Source organism: Perca flavescens, chromosome 7 (assembly GCF_004354835.1).
Source record: "Perca flavescens isolate YP-PL-M2 chromosome 7, PFLA_1.0, whole genome shotgun sequence".
In the NCBI taxonomy this organism is placed as follows: Eukaryota; Metazoa; Chordata; class Actinopteri; order Perciformes; family Percidae; genus Perca; species Perca flavescens.
The window spans coordinates 30,326,745-30,342,050 of record NC_041337.1 but is presented as its reverse complement, the minus strand read 5'-3'; the positions used below and the strand labels follow the sequence as shown (position 1 = coordinate 30,342,050).

At 37.9% G+C, this 15,306-nt stretch overlaps 1 protein-coding gene across 1 annotated transcript; it reads right to left on the bottom strand.

The window, feature by feature from the left end:
- Nucleotides 1-1,305: 1,305 nt before the first annotated feature.
- Nucleotides 1,306-15,306, bottom strand: zgc:171775 (STKc_p38 domain-containing protein). The gene is made up of 12 exons (XM_028582088.1): nucleotides 15,136-15,306; nucleotides 11,471-11,600; nucleotides 9,304-9,362; nucleotides 8,924-9,035; nucleotides 7,308-7,337; nucleotides 6,875-6,922; nucleotides 5,618-5,732; nucleotides 5,421-5,492; nucleotides 4,216-4,295; nucleotides 3,970-4,048; nucleotides 2,948-3,121; nucleotides 1,306-1,685 (listed from the first exon to the last, which is right to left on the bottom strand). Exons 1-12 carry the CDS (start codon nucleotides 15,267-15,269, stop codon nucleotides 1,624-1,626), a joined length of 1,095 nt encoding a protein of 364 aa, XP_028437889.1. The 5' UTR covers nucleotides 15,270-15,306; the 3' UTR covers nucleotides 1,306-1,623.

The window sequence follows — 15,306 nt, the reverse complement described above, 5'->3', positions numbered from 1 at the left end:
AGTTATTCAATAAACACACACACAAGTGTGGCTCTGTGTCCTTGTATATCTCAGCTACACTTATGGCATGGTATTTATGGTCATTTTTATTTTCTAACGGATATTACAACACATTGTTTTTACTATCTACATTGCAGTAGTCAATAAAATATATATGGTGTTGATTGTCAAAGCAACCTCTCATCATCACTGGATGGATTGGAGATCTACCATTTCACAGAAAGAACGGTGGGATGTTCTTATAATGAAAATCATGAGATGCAGGCGATAGGCTCAGAACAAAAGGTAATAAATGAGAGTCAAGACCAGAGGTTGAAAGAGTACATAAATATTCTACTTAAGTAAAAGTACTATTACTTTGCTGAACTTTTACTTATTAAGCACAAGTAAAATTACCGGTGTAAAAATCTACTCAAGTAAAAGTAAAAAGTAGCTAATTTAAAATTTACTCAAGGTAAAAGTTACTTTGTTACTTTTTACCAGCAGAAATATACTTTTTTTTTTTTTACTTATTTAAAGGTGCCCTGCCACACAAAACCATTTTTACTTGTATTTTTTTAAATATGTTAGGTCCATATGTGTTTGTGTTATCTCGTGAATGTGAAAATGAACTGCTACCTCCTCTGTCAGCTCTAGCCACTGAAAAGAAATCAGGCCAATTACAAAAGCTGGTCAGACTGACGTGGCGTTGCTTGAGCTCATTACTGTTCATGAGCTTGCCCAGTTGCGCTGGGTAAAGGATGCTGATAGCTAGGCTCTCATTGGCTAGCTGTTAGCCAATCAGAGTCAAGCCGCTTAGCTTGTTGAATATTAATGAGAATTGGCACAAATCAAGTCTTCCTACAGGCTTTCTATACAATGCTAGAATGTCTTGAAACAAGGTAACCAAGGCATTTTTTTCCACAAAAAATGTTACAGAGTCCATGGTAGAACTTCAGACATTACCACAAAGTAATGAAATACGTGTGGCAGGGCACCTTTAATATCTAATTAATACTTACTTATTTGATTAAATCACTGTCTTTTGCGATTTGATGAGGGCACAAAGCCATGGCGCAAAACAACATTAGAGCCCTTTTTTATTCACTTTTGTTTTTGACCCAGTAATGGATGTGATTTAAAATGTAGCAAAGTACAACACTTCAAACAAAACATACTTAAGTTAAAGGAAAATTTAAAAAACTTCTTTAAAAACTAGAAGTACACAAAAAAAAAACTACTCAATTACACTAAGGTGAGTAAATGTAATTCATTACTTTCCACCTCTGGTCAATACCTTGAGTTAAGATTATTTCGTCAATATATTTTATACTTTTTGAAATGACAAGACAGCATTTTATAATTCAGTGGTTCAGTGTTTTTGATCAAGTTTGAGGTAATGCCATTTCTATTGAAATTGGTGTCTAAATATTACAGAACAACAAACCTTGTCCTGTACAGGCCGCCATACAAAGTAAAGCTGCCGTTTTGTAAAATGCATTTCAATTGCAATACATATCAGATGCACCAAAAATACTTTTGATGTTGTTTTGTATATTTTTGTCTCAGCTTGACAGTGTTGACCTTTACAGATGGTGTCTGTATTATAACCAAACGTTGGTAGGGGCCAGCACATCACAGCATCTACATGGCTGTCTTGCTGGGGTTGTTGGGGTCGAAGGTCATGATCTCCATGTGGATAAGACCTGATGAGGTCCAAAAAAAAAGAAAAGCAGTATTATAACAAATCCTGTAAAAGCCCCAAAGTGTACATTAATTTTAAGAGGATATGACACAGAGTCAACTTTGGCACTTTCGCAACAAGTATTGATCATTTCCAATATACTGGGCATTATGCGTAAGGCTGGGCGATATGGAAGGAAATCAAATCCCACGATATTTATGACTAAATACATTTTGCGGAGGTATTATCAGGTTGACTATTGGTGCTTTCCCGAAATATTAACACAATAAGATTTTGGATAAACAATCATCAGTAATGTGAATATAATGACTAAGTGGGTAAAGGCAAATAACACAACAGCTAGAACAGACTGGTATGTTCATCACTTTACTGTAATGCAGCCTTTAAAACCAGGAAAAGACAAAACTTATGTCATATTACGATATTACAATATCCAAAGAAATTTTTTTGGAACAATTTCTTTTTTGACATTTTCTATAAAATAAGCAATAACACAGTGCACAATGGTGTAACAGAAGGCCATGTCATTTTAAACCCCCCCCCCAATCCCAACCCAGGCCCGCCAGTTCCCCCCAAACCATCTTAATAAAGAGGAGTAAGCCTATAGACTGTATATTAATGGGCAGCGCATGTGTGACATCACCCATTGGTTTGTGGAGATCTGCTATCCGTCGTCAGGTTTGCCATTAAGGGTGCAGCCATCCTGATGTGATGTTTTTAGACGAGACGGGGGAGGAGTGAGGGAGGAGCTGCTTACACTCTACGTTACGTTACACACTTTCACTGGCAATCACATCATAGCCACGCCCTAAACCCCCCCCTGCTTTATTGCCGATTTTAAAATCAACGAGACTATAATTAAAAAAATGAACATCATTCTGTGTTGCAGAAAACTTAAAACTAGTGATTGAAACCATAAACTTATTATGAAGATGTTTACTGACGTAATAAATCAAGTGAGAAGTGGGTCACTTCTCATAGACTTTTATAGAAACCGACCTCCTTTTGCAACTGCACGTGTCGCCCCCCTGCTGGAATTCAGATAGAATGCAGGTTTAAGCCACTTCTGCATTTGCAGCACTTGAATTGTCCATTAACATTAACAGTCTATGAGTAAGCCTGCATCGCATGACAAAGGATATAAAGACAGAGGAGTAATTGCAGTTGATATCCAAAATCTAAATCGATATCTAGCCTCATATATCCATTTCGATAATATCGATATATTGCCCAGCCCTAATTGTGTGCATTGTAAAAACTTACTCTTCCACTCCCCAACAGCGAGATCCATGTTCTCGAAGGAGTCGTCATACGGCTCAGAGTCTGGCTCGCTCTCTGGGTCATGATATTCAGCCAGGAAGGGGTGCGACAGTCCCTGCTTAACTGTCAGCCTCGTCTCCGGGTCCAGCAGTAACATCCCCTCCAGTAGGTCTACAGCTGGAAGAATAATAATAGAAAAAACACGTTTCAATTCTTCACAATGTATATATTTCTTTTTTTATTTTCTCAACTGTCACTTGGCCAGTTAAATCTACCAACTCAGCAGAACCAATAAAGGTCACATGGCATGAAAATTTCACTTCATGAGGTTTTATAATATTAATACAAGTTCCCCCAGCCTGCTTATAGTCCCCAAGTGGCTAGGAATGGCGATAGGTGTAAACCGAGCCCTGGGTATCCTGCTCTGCCTTTGAGAAAATGAAAGCTCAGATGGGCCGATCTGGAATCTTCCCTTTATGTTGTCATAAGGGGAAAGGTTACCTCCCCTTTCTCTGCTTTGCCCGCCAAGAGAATTTGTCCCGCCCATGAGAAAGAGAGAGACATCATGACTTGCAAACGAGCGAAGCATGGCAGTTAGTCAAGGCCACACCCCCACCCTCCACCTTGCCCCCCCTTTCTCCTCCTCAATAGCATTTAAAGCTACAGACACAGACATGGCACGTCCTAAGGAAAGCTCATTATGGGACTGTCTCGAAGTGGCTGTAATTCTGCACCAAGGCTGAATTTCGATAAAGAGACTTCAGATACAGTATTAGTGGATCACTGAGGCTTATATAAAAGCATCCAAAAAGCAGCATGTCATGGGACCTTTAAATCTCCTATTTATTATATATCAACAGCAAAGTGAAAAATTATGTACATGACTCTAGAGGCATGATGGTAGAGAAAATGTTGTCAAGTCGGCAAAGAGGTATTAGGTAAACTCAAAATAAGTTGTAATATATTTCAATGATAAAAAATTCAGTTTCAGTTTGAAGTGAAGAAGCACAAGCAGTTCAGCGCACCTTTTCCATCCATGGACGCAAACACTTCCTTGAAGTTTTTCTTCTTTTGTGGGGGAAGACCATTCACATAAGATTGCGCCTGGAAAACAGTTACGGGTGGTTACATTTCATTCTAAAGCATGAGCTTACAAGTAAGGCAAGGCAAAACATATATGTATTTGGAAATACACACCACCTTTATAAGTTGGCAAAATAAGAAATATGAAAGCTGCAAAGTGCTGATTTTAACTAGCATAAGAAACGTACATCTTTACTCTGCATCTTCTGGACCAGGGAGGAGTCTGGTGTTCCTGTCAGATGGAGGATCCTCTTCAGCTGATCAATACCTAAAAAGGCTGGTTAAGGAAGCCTCATAATGCACAACATACACCACATGGATCTGGCGACGATATTGCAAGTTCTGCAAGATTTTCATTCTGCACACATGACAGAGCGGTACTGCATTTCAAAACATAGCAGCTCTTTTTTCTCCTTTAACTTTTTGTAATCGAGTTTTGGTTGCATTTCTGTAACAGATGTAGGAAGTGTGAAATACGGATGGATATATTCAATTCAATTAAATATCTACATTTGTTAACCCTCTAAGGACAAAAGACGCACCGACGAGTCCAAGCGATGTTTGACAACACTCGTATTCAATAAGCAATATTACAAAATTTCCTTTTAGACATTTATTTCCTATTTTATTCATATATTACGCTACGTTTGTGAACCCAAGACTTTTGTAAATTAATTTCAAGCACCAAAATAATTCAGTATAGGTTTGTTTTCACAAGAGATTTGAGAAATTTCAAAAAGCGACCATCAACTTCTCACCTCTAGGGCCAAATTATCTCGTTATACATTGCTCTTGAACAAAGCTGAGATTGTTCTGAACATTTCGATATGAAACACATTGAAATCGCGTTATGTACAAATATCCTTAAAAGGGGAATTTAAAAAGATATCTAAAAATGCCCTTAGACGTCAGAGGGTTAAAGGGGCACACGCCGATTTAGTAATGCACTTCCACAAAGTTGGGGAACTCATTAAAGATGTTAAATAAGCTGAATGGTTAGAATTGATTAAGCATAGAATGAGATATCTCCGTTGATCCATTTCACATAAATCGACCAACCTCCTTTTCTGGTAATAATTAAAAATTATTTTTTAAACTTCATACCTCCACTTTTCAATGAAGGCACATTACCAAGCCTGAGCTGAGATAACCTTGATGATAAGAATCAGTCATTTCTTTCAGATTTTTCAGAAAAACTAACTCGAGGGCCACATAATAAACTGACCTTTACGTGTAAAATCGGTACTTCTAAATCTTACAATGCTGCACCTGTTTTCAAAATGTTCCATTTTTTAAACATTAAAAAACACCGGGGGCAGAATGACTTTCTAGCTATTATAATTGAGCATACACAGCTTTATTACAAGACAGTGAGCCAAATGTGTGAGGATACTGTCATCTCCTGGGAAAAGCACCTGGCCAGTAATCATCTCAGCCAGGATACAAGCAGCTGACCACACATCCACTGTGAGGAAGAGAATTTTAATAACAAAAATGTAATACTTTTGCCGTAGCATACTGCAATATTCTGTTATTATTTCTGACTACTATAACTGACTCTGTGTTTTAAAGGGACGGTAATATTCTTACCTGTCTGACTGTAGTGCATCCAGTTGAATATGACCTCTGGTGCTCTGTACCAGCGCGTCACAACATAACCAGTCATTTCACCTTCTGTCTGTCTTGCCAGGCCGAAATCCAGGATCTGAGAATAGCAGTGGTGGAATGTAACTACATTTACTCAAGTACTGTACTTAAGTACACATTTGAAGTACTTGTACTTTACTTGAGTCTTTTTTCTTATGCCACTTTCTACTTCTACTCTGCTACAGCTTTAGTTACTTGTAAATTTACAAATTAATATTTTTCCACATAAAACACATGTAGTTTATAAAATACAATGTATTATTATAAATTAAACTACTCAACAATATATAAGCCTATATAAGTACAGCTAAAAATATTAGCAGATTAAACATGTGTTTGATTGACAGAACTGTTGACACATTTTTCTGCATTGAGTACTTTAATTTTTAATACTTTAAGTTCATTTTCCTGATGATACTTACATACTTTTACTTTTTCAATGCATGACTTTTACTTGTAACAGAGTATTTTCACAGTGTGGTATTAGTACTTTTACTTAAAGGTGCTGTAGGTAGCAAAGATCCAGGACTTAGCCAAAAAAAATTAACAGCAACAGCTTCTCAGTCCCTCCCCCCTTTCTGCTAAAGCCCAAAATGGTCTCCTAAGCACCTCCCCCCACAAGGGAGAATGAATGCGTGTGCATGAGCAGTGAATAACACGCAGTTATACTTTAAGACACTGCAGCTCACGCATTGCCATATTTCCTGACGTCTCCCTAGCCACCGTCGTGCTTTAGGTTACACACTTGCAGACTCTGCGGGTCGTCGGGGGCGACTCGCGTCGGGGGGGCTTGGACCCCGTGCACAAATATATTTGTTTTTGTTTTAATAATAGGCTATTGCTTTTAATTGGTTAACTGTCTGATTGTTGATTAACAGTTGAACATTAATCATTAACATCCATATTTGGTAATCATTCACACATACTTACCATAAAATGTTATGAAGTATGCAAAAATAAACTGTTAAAGAATTATAGCATTACTAATAATTAGTTAATTTATAAATAAATATAATTTCAACGATAAAATAATGATTTTTCAAGTGTTGTTGCATTTGCTGTTTGAGTTCACTTGTGTTGACTCTTTTGCAAGTCATTCATACAAGAGTTAAATGTCTAAATGTTTTCAGATTTATTAGCCGAAACTCATCATCATCATGACCTGAACAATCTGATTTGTTGTGAGACTTTTAACCTTACCTTTAATTCACAGTTCTCACTCACAGCAATGTTTCCAGGCTTCAGATCCTAAAATGCAACCAACAGAGGAGCCTATTATGACTTTGCAAATGGTTCGTCATTTTGGAAAGTATGCTCATTTGCTTTCTTGCTGAGAGTTAGATGAAAGAGTGATGCCACTCTAATGTCATCTAATGTCATCAATATGGAGATACAGTTATAGCTTTGTAGTTTTGCTTAGCATTAAGAAAACTAGTCATAGCATATATATATATATATATATATATATATATATATATATATATATATATATATATCAGCAACAAAGAAAATAAAAGCAATGTTTAATGTCAAAATGTTTAATATTCCTTTAAGTGTACATATTGATTATGTGTGAGACACAAATTCTTCAGTAAGTGGTGTACATGTATTAAAAAAAGGTTCAAACACCAACCCGATGAACGATCCCTGCAGAATGAATATACTGTAAAGAAGGAGAAAACAGATTTAAGCACACAGTAAGTCAACACAAACGGACGTAGCCTACTGCACATACACAAAGTGTAGCAGAGCATGCAGACCCACATGGCCTAATGGCTCTCTAAATGGCATGGTGTTGACCTGTGGATTTTAAAAATACACATTACACATCACAAAGTCTCCACCCGCAGCTGATTACGAGGGCTCTGTTTTGTGTATTTTCCAGCCTAGAGCAAATCCAAACTGCTCTGGCAGCACAGAAGAGTGCTTAAAGCACACACTGATATGGAAAGGGAAAACATCATGGGATAAAAGAAGTCTGCAGCTTAATTCAAAGACAAAAGGGCATTTATAAGGAGGTAGTTTTGTTTTTTGGTTTAAAACGTGCTTTCTCTTTTGTTTCCATTGAGCACTCTTTTTTACACATTGACTAGCATTGCATGTACAAGCATAAATAAGGGGAAAGCAGTCAGTCAGTAAACTGAACGTAGTTCATTTAATATGCCTGTAAGACATCTGACCTGCGTTATAGCTGCAATTTGCAACTTTTATAAAAAAATGTTTTTCTCATATTTGCTGAAACTGTCACTGTATCCTGCTATCCTGCCAGTAGTACATGAGACAAATAATCTGTGGAAAGAATCATGTTTCTCTGCCTCCTCCTAGGGCTCCTAATGGGAGTTGCAAGTTTCCACCACTCCCGAAAAAATAAACGACCAATCAGAGCAGAGGAGTCTCAAACGCAGTGTCAATGACTGCTTGTGACCTGTGATCAAACTGTCACTAGGCAGCGCTGAACAATCAATCCATTTTATTTGTCACATGAAATCATACGATCATTACAATCAACTATGAATCAAGATTCTGCTACTGCATTGCCTATTTCTCGCCTCAAATATTTTCAGACACACACTGTATTTTAGTGTAAAATGAGGAACATGATTTTTTTCCCAGATTATCTGTCTCATGTAGTAGCAGTAGTACTGTCAGGATATGAGTTTTTTTTTTTTTCTAAAAGTTACCAACTGAACCTTTAAAGGGAGGGCACAATGGGACAAAAAACAAGAGGTCACCACATTACTCTGCCAACCTGCTTCTTTGTACTTTTTTTTATTAGAACTGAAGATAATGTAAGATTATGCATCCTGCACTTAAGAATTATATACTTTGCTAAGTGTTTAATATAGATCTTTTGTTATATCTAGCCTCATATAAGCCCTAAGCCACAAGAACTTAGCATACTCCAAAATAGCATAATACATTTGTGAAGTCCTGCAAAGAATTTTGTTTTTTTCTACCTACTTAAAGCACTTATTTAAATGTGCATTGCTTTTTCTGTAGCTGTAAATATAACCTTGCTATACAGTTTTATCACCTTGTTAGCAAACAGTTTTCTATTTACACATCCAGCAGATACAGAGCAACATTGCGTTAATTTAGAGTTGTGTTTGTGCCCACATTAAGTCAAATATTCACTCTTCTTTAGCTCTATGTCTATGCTAAATATCAGTCTCTAGCTGCTAAAGATTAGAGCAGCTTTAAGTAATATTATCTAATGTTATTTTTTACATTAGACCTGCAAACACTTACCTTGAGTCCCCTTAGAAGCTGGTAGAACAGGTATGTGATGATGCGATCAGTTAATCTCCGCCTCTTCATAATGTGGCCCAGATCCTGGGCTACTAATGGCATTACCATATAACTAGAGAGAGATAGAGAAGAGCGAGAGATAAGGAGAGTATAGAAAGACATAATCAACACATAAAGTAGGCTACATAAAGTGGGTCTAAAAACTGTCGCCGACAAGAGCTCATTGCTATGGTGAGGAAATACAACTGCACAAACCGACCAAAACAAAACAGGAGTCAGCTCGCTCTCACACCTCCTTGCTTGAACTTTTCAAACATGCACACACATGAACACAGGGTCTGAACAAGCAGAAGAATGTGGTTCCTGAATCCCTAACTCACAAGGTTTGGAATTTGTCCAGTGTGAAGTCAGGTGTGAAGACGTCTAGGAGGCAGATCACCTTTAAGAAAAAAAACAAAGTGAAGACATTAACATACACTGGTAGATTCAGAAATAAAGAGCAGCAAAAATGCCCTGTGGGATGCTTCTATGGTAGATAAAACATGATAAAGTGCCCTCTAGGGTTCCCTTTCAGTAGAGAAAACATGACAAAGTGTCCTTGGGTGGCCTTCCAGTAAAGAAAACACCATAAAGCGCCGTCCTCTATGGTTCCCAGTGCAGAAAACGAGATGCAGTGCACCAAGGGTGTAACTTTGGTTTTAGAAGTAGGGGTTGGACACAAAAAAGAGGGTCTGGGGGTCCTCCGCCAAAGAAATGTTTTCTATTTGAATCCCATTTCCTGCATTTCTACATATAAGTTTAGGGACTATGGTGATACAAAATCCAGGAAATAATTAAGTTGACCATAATGATAAATTATTCCAGAAAGAATAGTACTAAACTATGTATAAGAAAAAGATGTTTTACTTCCATTATTTTTTTTTAAATTGGGGCTGATCACAGAGACTTATAAATACAATAATAATAAACGAATTTGAAAGTGGGGGGCACAAACTGGATTTTGAAAAGTGGGAGCTAAGTGGGGGGGACATGTCCCCCCTGTCCCTAGTAGAAATTAAGCCCTAGCAGTACACTATTAGGTTTCCCCTTAAAAATGGAGAAATCATTGATGCAGTGCCAAATAGGCTGCCCTACATGCTAGTTAACTTGCTGCGTGCCCCTCAGACAGCCTGAGTCTGCCAATGTTAACATACAATATGTTTGTTTGTAAAACAAACTTATGAAATGCTTGCATCCATTTCTCGAGCTTGACGTTTGTCAAAAGAGGTCACATGCGGTGCAGAGTTAACACTGCACAACCCAGGAGTAACACCTACAGATTGATTATGACAACTTTACATTAATCAAAGTGACATTACCAGAAGTTGTCTTGGGATATCTTTGTCATGGCAATTTGACATAATGTCATCCTGTTTAATGTCAAGTTGTCTCTAATAAGGACACTCCAAAGAAATGTAATGTAGAGTTGTCGTGACAAAGACATCCTCTGGTAATGTCATCCTGGTTAATGTCAAGTTGTCATTACAAAGACATCCCAAACAAATTTAATGTCAACTTGTCATAACCAAGACAACTTCTAGTAATGTCACTTTGATTAATGTCAAGTTGTCATAATCAAGACAACCCAAACCGTGTCAACTTGTCATGACAAAAAACGATTGACACTTAATGACAGAAGTCATAAAAGTTTATGACTTGTTTACAATCTTTATGACACGTTCATGACAGTGTCATGTCATAGTTATGACCGTGTCATGTCACGATTATGTCGACACCTTCAAGTAAAGTGTTACCCAATAGTCTTATGTAAACGTGTCCATTTGACAAACATGTTAAAATGCACTGAATTTGGTGCCTTCCAAAGATTAGCAGAGTAAAAGGAGGTTATGTAGGTGTTCGCAGTTCCTGAAAGGCTTACGGCGAAAATACGGAATAATGAGGGTTCCAACAACACACATCACTTCCAGCATTGATGGGATTATGGGCCCTTGTTGAATGGTCAACAAGGTTTTGCTTATCCTCAAAATCACCTCGTCTTATCTTTGAGATTGACCTTTCTGGTTAAGTAAGGACTGAACAACTACACAGACGTGACCACTCATTGAGTCTCAACAAAGACCATTTTGGCAGGCTGTTGTACTGGCTGCATAGGCATAATTTAGGGGGGGGGGGTTATAATCAAACTGGGCTTTTTCCAAAGTTTTTGTTCCCTTTTAATGTTTTGAGTTTTTGTCTCTTTTTTGAAGATTTTTTGGACACTTTTTTCAACATTTTGTCACCTCTTTTCATAAAAAAAAATTTCTTTTTCAAAAATGTATTCAATGTTTTTGCCGCTTTTTTTTCAACACATGCATACATGTCCCAGGACCTCCCTAGATAGTTGGAGATTTCAAAACCCCCCTAATGTTGACCCCGAAGTTACGCCCTTGACTGGCTGTATCTTACAGTATCAATTAAGTGAAGTTATTGTGTCCACCCTCTTACTAAAAAGAGACTGCGCACTCACTCCAGATTCACATCCATGCCCACTTTTTGTCAAGTTCCTACATTTTCATGCTGTATGTGGCGGAGCAGTCTGAGTTCCCTGTAGGCCCGTTTGGTGTGGATGAGGGACTGGAAAGGACGATACAGCTTCTTGATGGCCACCTTCTCCTTGGTCTTCTGGTCAACAGCAGAACTAAGTCGGGAATAAAACACAGTGTAAAGGGCATGTCCCACAGTGGGAGGTAGGGCTGCACAATTAATCATATTTTTATCAAAACTGCAATATGGACTACTGCAATAACCAAATCGCAGAGGGGCGCAATATTTGTTAAAGGCAAAATATGTGTCAAACCATTCTGAATGAAGTATTGGTGTGCTGTAGAGAAGTCCCAGCCGACAAAGTCTATCCTACAAGAAAAAATCTTTTTCTGGTACAGATACTTTTTTCTAAATTACAGTTTAATTAGTTTTTTCATATTTTTCAATGAGAATAATGATACAAAAATGATCACTCCCTCCAATACCGTGAATCATAATGCAATTGAAATATCAGTGAAAAATAGATATTTTCCTCAATTTGTGCAGCCATGAAATCATTCATAATCTATAGGTTCCAAATAATGTTTTTTGGAATAGTATATTTCTTTATTCATTGTAAATAGTTGATGAATAAATCAATCTCTAAAATGTCAGAAAAATGCCTATCACAATCTCCCAGAGCAAAAGGTAATGTTTTCAGATAGCTAATTTTGTCAGACTGTCAGTCCAAAACCCAAAGATACTCAATTTAGAAGCATATAAACAGAAAAACAAATGTGTGCAATCATCATTATTTTTCTGCCAGCTGAATATTGTAATCCGCTGATTGACTAATAATTCCCAACACATTCTCACTCCCATTGCGTAAAATACGGACACTTGGTCAGGTGCCTTTGGCTTTGGTATTGACACTAAAAGTCTCATTTAGCGTCATATCTAAACACGCTTTATCTAAACGCTCTTGGTCGGGACTATAATTGGCATCACTTTTGACGCAGTTAGGTTAATAATAATAATTAATAATAATAATTTACACTTTATTAATCCTGCGAGGGAAATTACAATGTTTTCACTCTGTTGTTATTATTATACACATTACACACAGGCCTGAATTACACACACATGCTCAGTACCTATGCATGCACTAATGATGATGATAACATGATACGCGGGACAAGAACGGGACGGTTGGGTTTAGGAGAAGAAGAACGGGACAGTTGGGTGAAAGTCCTGTGTTGTTTGACTGTCCACCACCCCAACCAACCTCCCTATGTGGATTTTCGGCCTTTCATACTATTACTACTAGTACTACTACTACTACTACTACATACTACTACTCGTAATGCTACGTAATGTTCAAGTGCCGTGTAGCTGCTGCTCTCCCCCGTGCGTTTGACACACACGCTGAAGGGTGCTTTTTGAGTTGTATCTGACGCTGACAGCCACTGCACCAAGCGTCCGCATTCTAAGAGTTCGGAGTGAGAACGGGTTGTAATTTCAACTCCTCTGTGTAGAAATTAGTTTTACTTTATGTAAAAAATGAGAGTTCTCTGCGCTTCTGCAGACCACAACAATCCGGTACAACCAAGGCAGGACAAAACAGTGTAAAGTAACAAAAAATTGCCGGGGCAACACAGATGTCTTCTTACTTTGTAGTTTTATTTATTACATTTTTTTTTGAAGGTGCATAACAGTGACTAACGTTTCGATGTAAGGTTATATCTTCATCAGAGTCCTTGGAGAGAATGGGCAATGAAGCCCTTAATAAGAATCATCAACAGGTGTGATTGTGCGTAAAAGGGGCGTTGGCTACCTGAAGATCCACCCAGTTGTTGAACAAGTAGAGGAAACAAAACTTCTTGGTGTTCTCTTAGATTGTAAACTATTGTGGACAAGACATATAGATTCTCTTGTTGCAAAGATGGGGAGGAATATTTCTGTTATAAAAAGATGCTCTGCTTTCTTAACACCACGCCTAACCAAACAAGTCCTGCACACTCTAGTGTTATCACATCTTGACTACTGCCCAATGATATGGTCAACTGCTGCAAAGAAAGATCTAGGAAAGTTGCAGCTGGTTCAGAACAGAGCAGCTCGTCTTGCCCTTCAATGTCCAATTAAGTCTAATGTAAACAACATGCATGTTAAACTCTCTTGGTTGAAAGTTGAGGAGAGACTTTTAGCTTCACTCCTGGTTTTTGTTAGAAATATGAATGAATTAAAAATACCTGATTGTTTGTATAGAAAACTTTCATTTAGTTCTAACACACATAATTACTCCACTAGACATGCCACTCCAGGTCTTTTTAAAGTTCCAACAGCCCAAACAAAATCAATGCAACATACAGTATTGTATCGAGGAATGGTTGCTTGGAACTCCCTTCCAGTAGAGATTGCCAAAGTGTCTAATATATCAAGTTTTAAAAAACAAGTAAAGGATCATTTAAGGGCCAGAAGACTGTAACCATATTTTTGTATTTAGTTTATGTATAGGAAGATTGAAATGTAAACAAAGATGTTATAAAATAGAAATTTTTATGTTCTGTATTTGTGTATTCATTATGAGATCTTATATTACTATTTGTATACATGGAAAGAAATGTGTATATCTGCAAGGATACTTGGTAGTATAGCCTACATTGCGAGTCTGTTTAGGGATTTTTTGAAGTTTCTGTTGATGCTGTTCTATAGGTGATCTGGTATTTGTAATTGGGCATGTTTGATACAATTCTTACAGTGCTTATGGAAAAAAGAAAAAAAGAACTGCGAGACACCTATTCACCATACGTAGCCTAAATCTGAAATAAAAGTTTCAAATGAAAAAACTAGAGCAGATGGCTGACATCCCCTCTTTTTTAGACCGACCAAATATGATCATATCAGTAATGAGATCTTGTCTGTCAGTGGCGTATCATTAGATAGAAGTGTCTCTCCGAAATCTTGGATTCCTGTAGGCTGTTGTTTCTCATGTTGGTGGAGGAGATTCTTGTCATATCGCAGGACTTGTATTGACTTGCTGACTTGCCTCAGGTGGACAATAGTGCTTCTGTTGGCAGATGTCAGAGTAATCTCGGCCTCTTGCACTGCGTGCAGCATAGTCTGGTAGGGGAATGCAGACTTAAGGCTGTAAACCAAGCTACGTGTAGAAACCACTTGTGACGGCAAACATTTGATAGTGAACATTAAAGGCAGGGACCTTTGACCATTTACAATACAGCATCACTCTATTAGGCTACCACACATGATGTTTCTGCTATGACAATGGCAGAAACACTTCTTAACAAAAACGTTATGTCCAATAATAGCCTATTTTAAATGATTGTTAATTTCTTATATTGCACTTTAAATTTTATTCTCGTATTTTATCCGTTTTTAACTTCTCTTTATGTTTTATGTGAAACACTTTGAATTGCCCTGTTGCTGAAATGTGCTATAGCCAACAAGCTGCCTTGCCTTGCCTTATTTTATGATTTCAGCCCATGCAGCAGGATTAACATGTATTATAATTATATAATCATTGGACTAAAAGATCCCAATACTTTAATAGGGGTCCAAGCCCGAGGGGGTATGGGAACCGCGTGTTTTTACACTTTTCTGTATAAAAAAGGCCTACGAAAAGACACAAACTCTGCGGCAGTTTCCGCGTCAGTAGGCCGATACCCGAAGTTGTGCGCCCGCTCAAAACTCACCAAACTGTCCCGTAGGCCCCGGAGCCAATCGACTTCAGCGCCGTGTATCTCTCCGGGACGTCCCACGTCGTTTTCTGGACCTCCAGTCTGTGGTAGCCCGGTCTGACGGGCGAAGTCTTCACTGGAGACTCCATGGCGCTGGTTCGTTTTCAATCTCCAGTCAGGGTTTAA

Excerpts from the sequence above, each read along its gene's own strand:
- zgc:171775 (XM_028582088.1), bottom strand. The coding sequence starts at position 15,269 with ATGGAGTCTCCAGTGAAGACTTCGCCCGTCAGACCGGGCTACCACAGA. Across the intron at positions 9,036-9,303 it reads CTGGACAAATTCCAAACCTT|TTATATGGTAATGCCATTAG; the intron begins GTGAGTTAGGGA and ends ATCTCTCTCTAG. Across the intron at positions 5,733-6,874 it reads GTGAGAACTGTGAATTAAAG|ATCCTGGATTTCGGCCTGGC; the intron begins GTAAGGTTAAAA and ends TGCTATTCTCAG.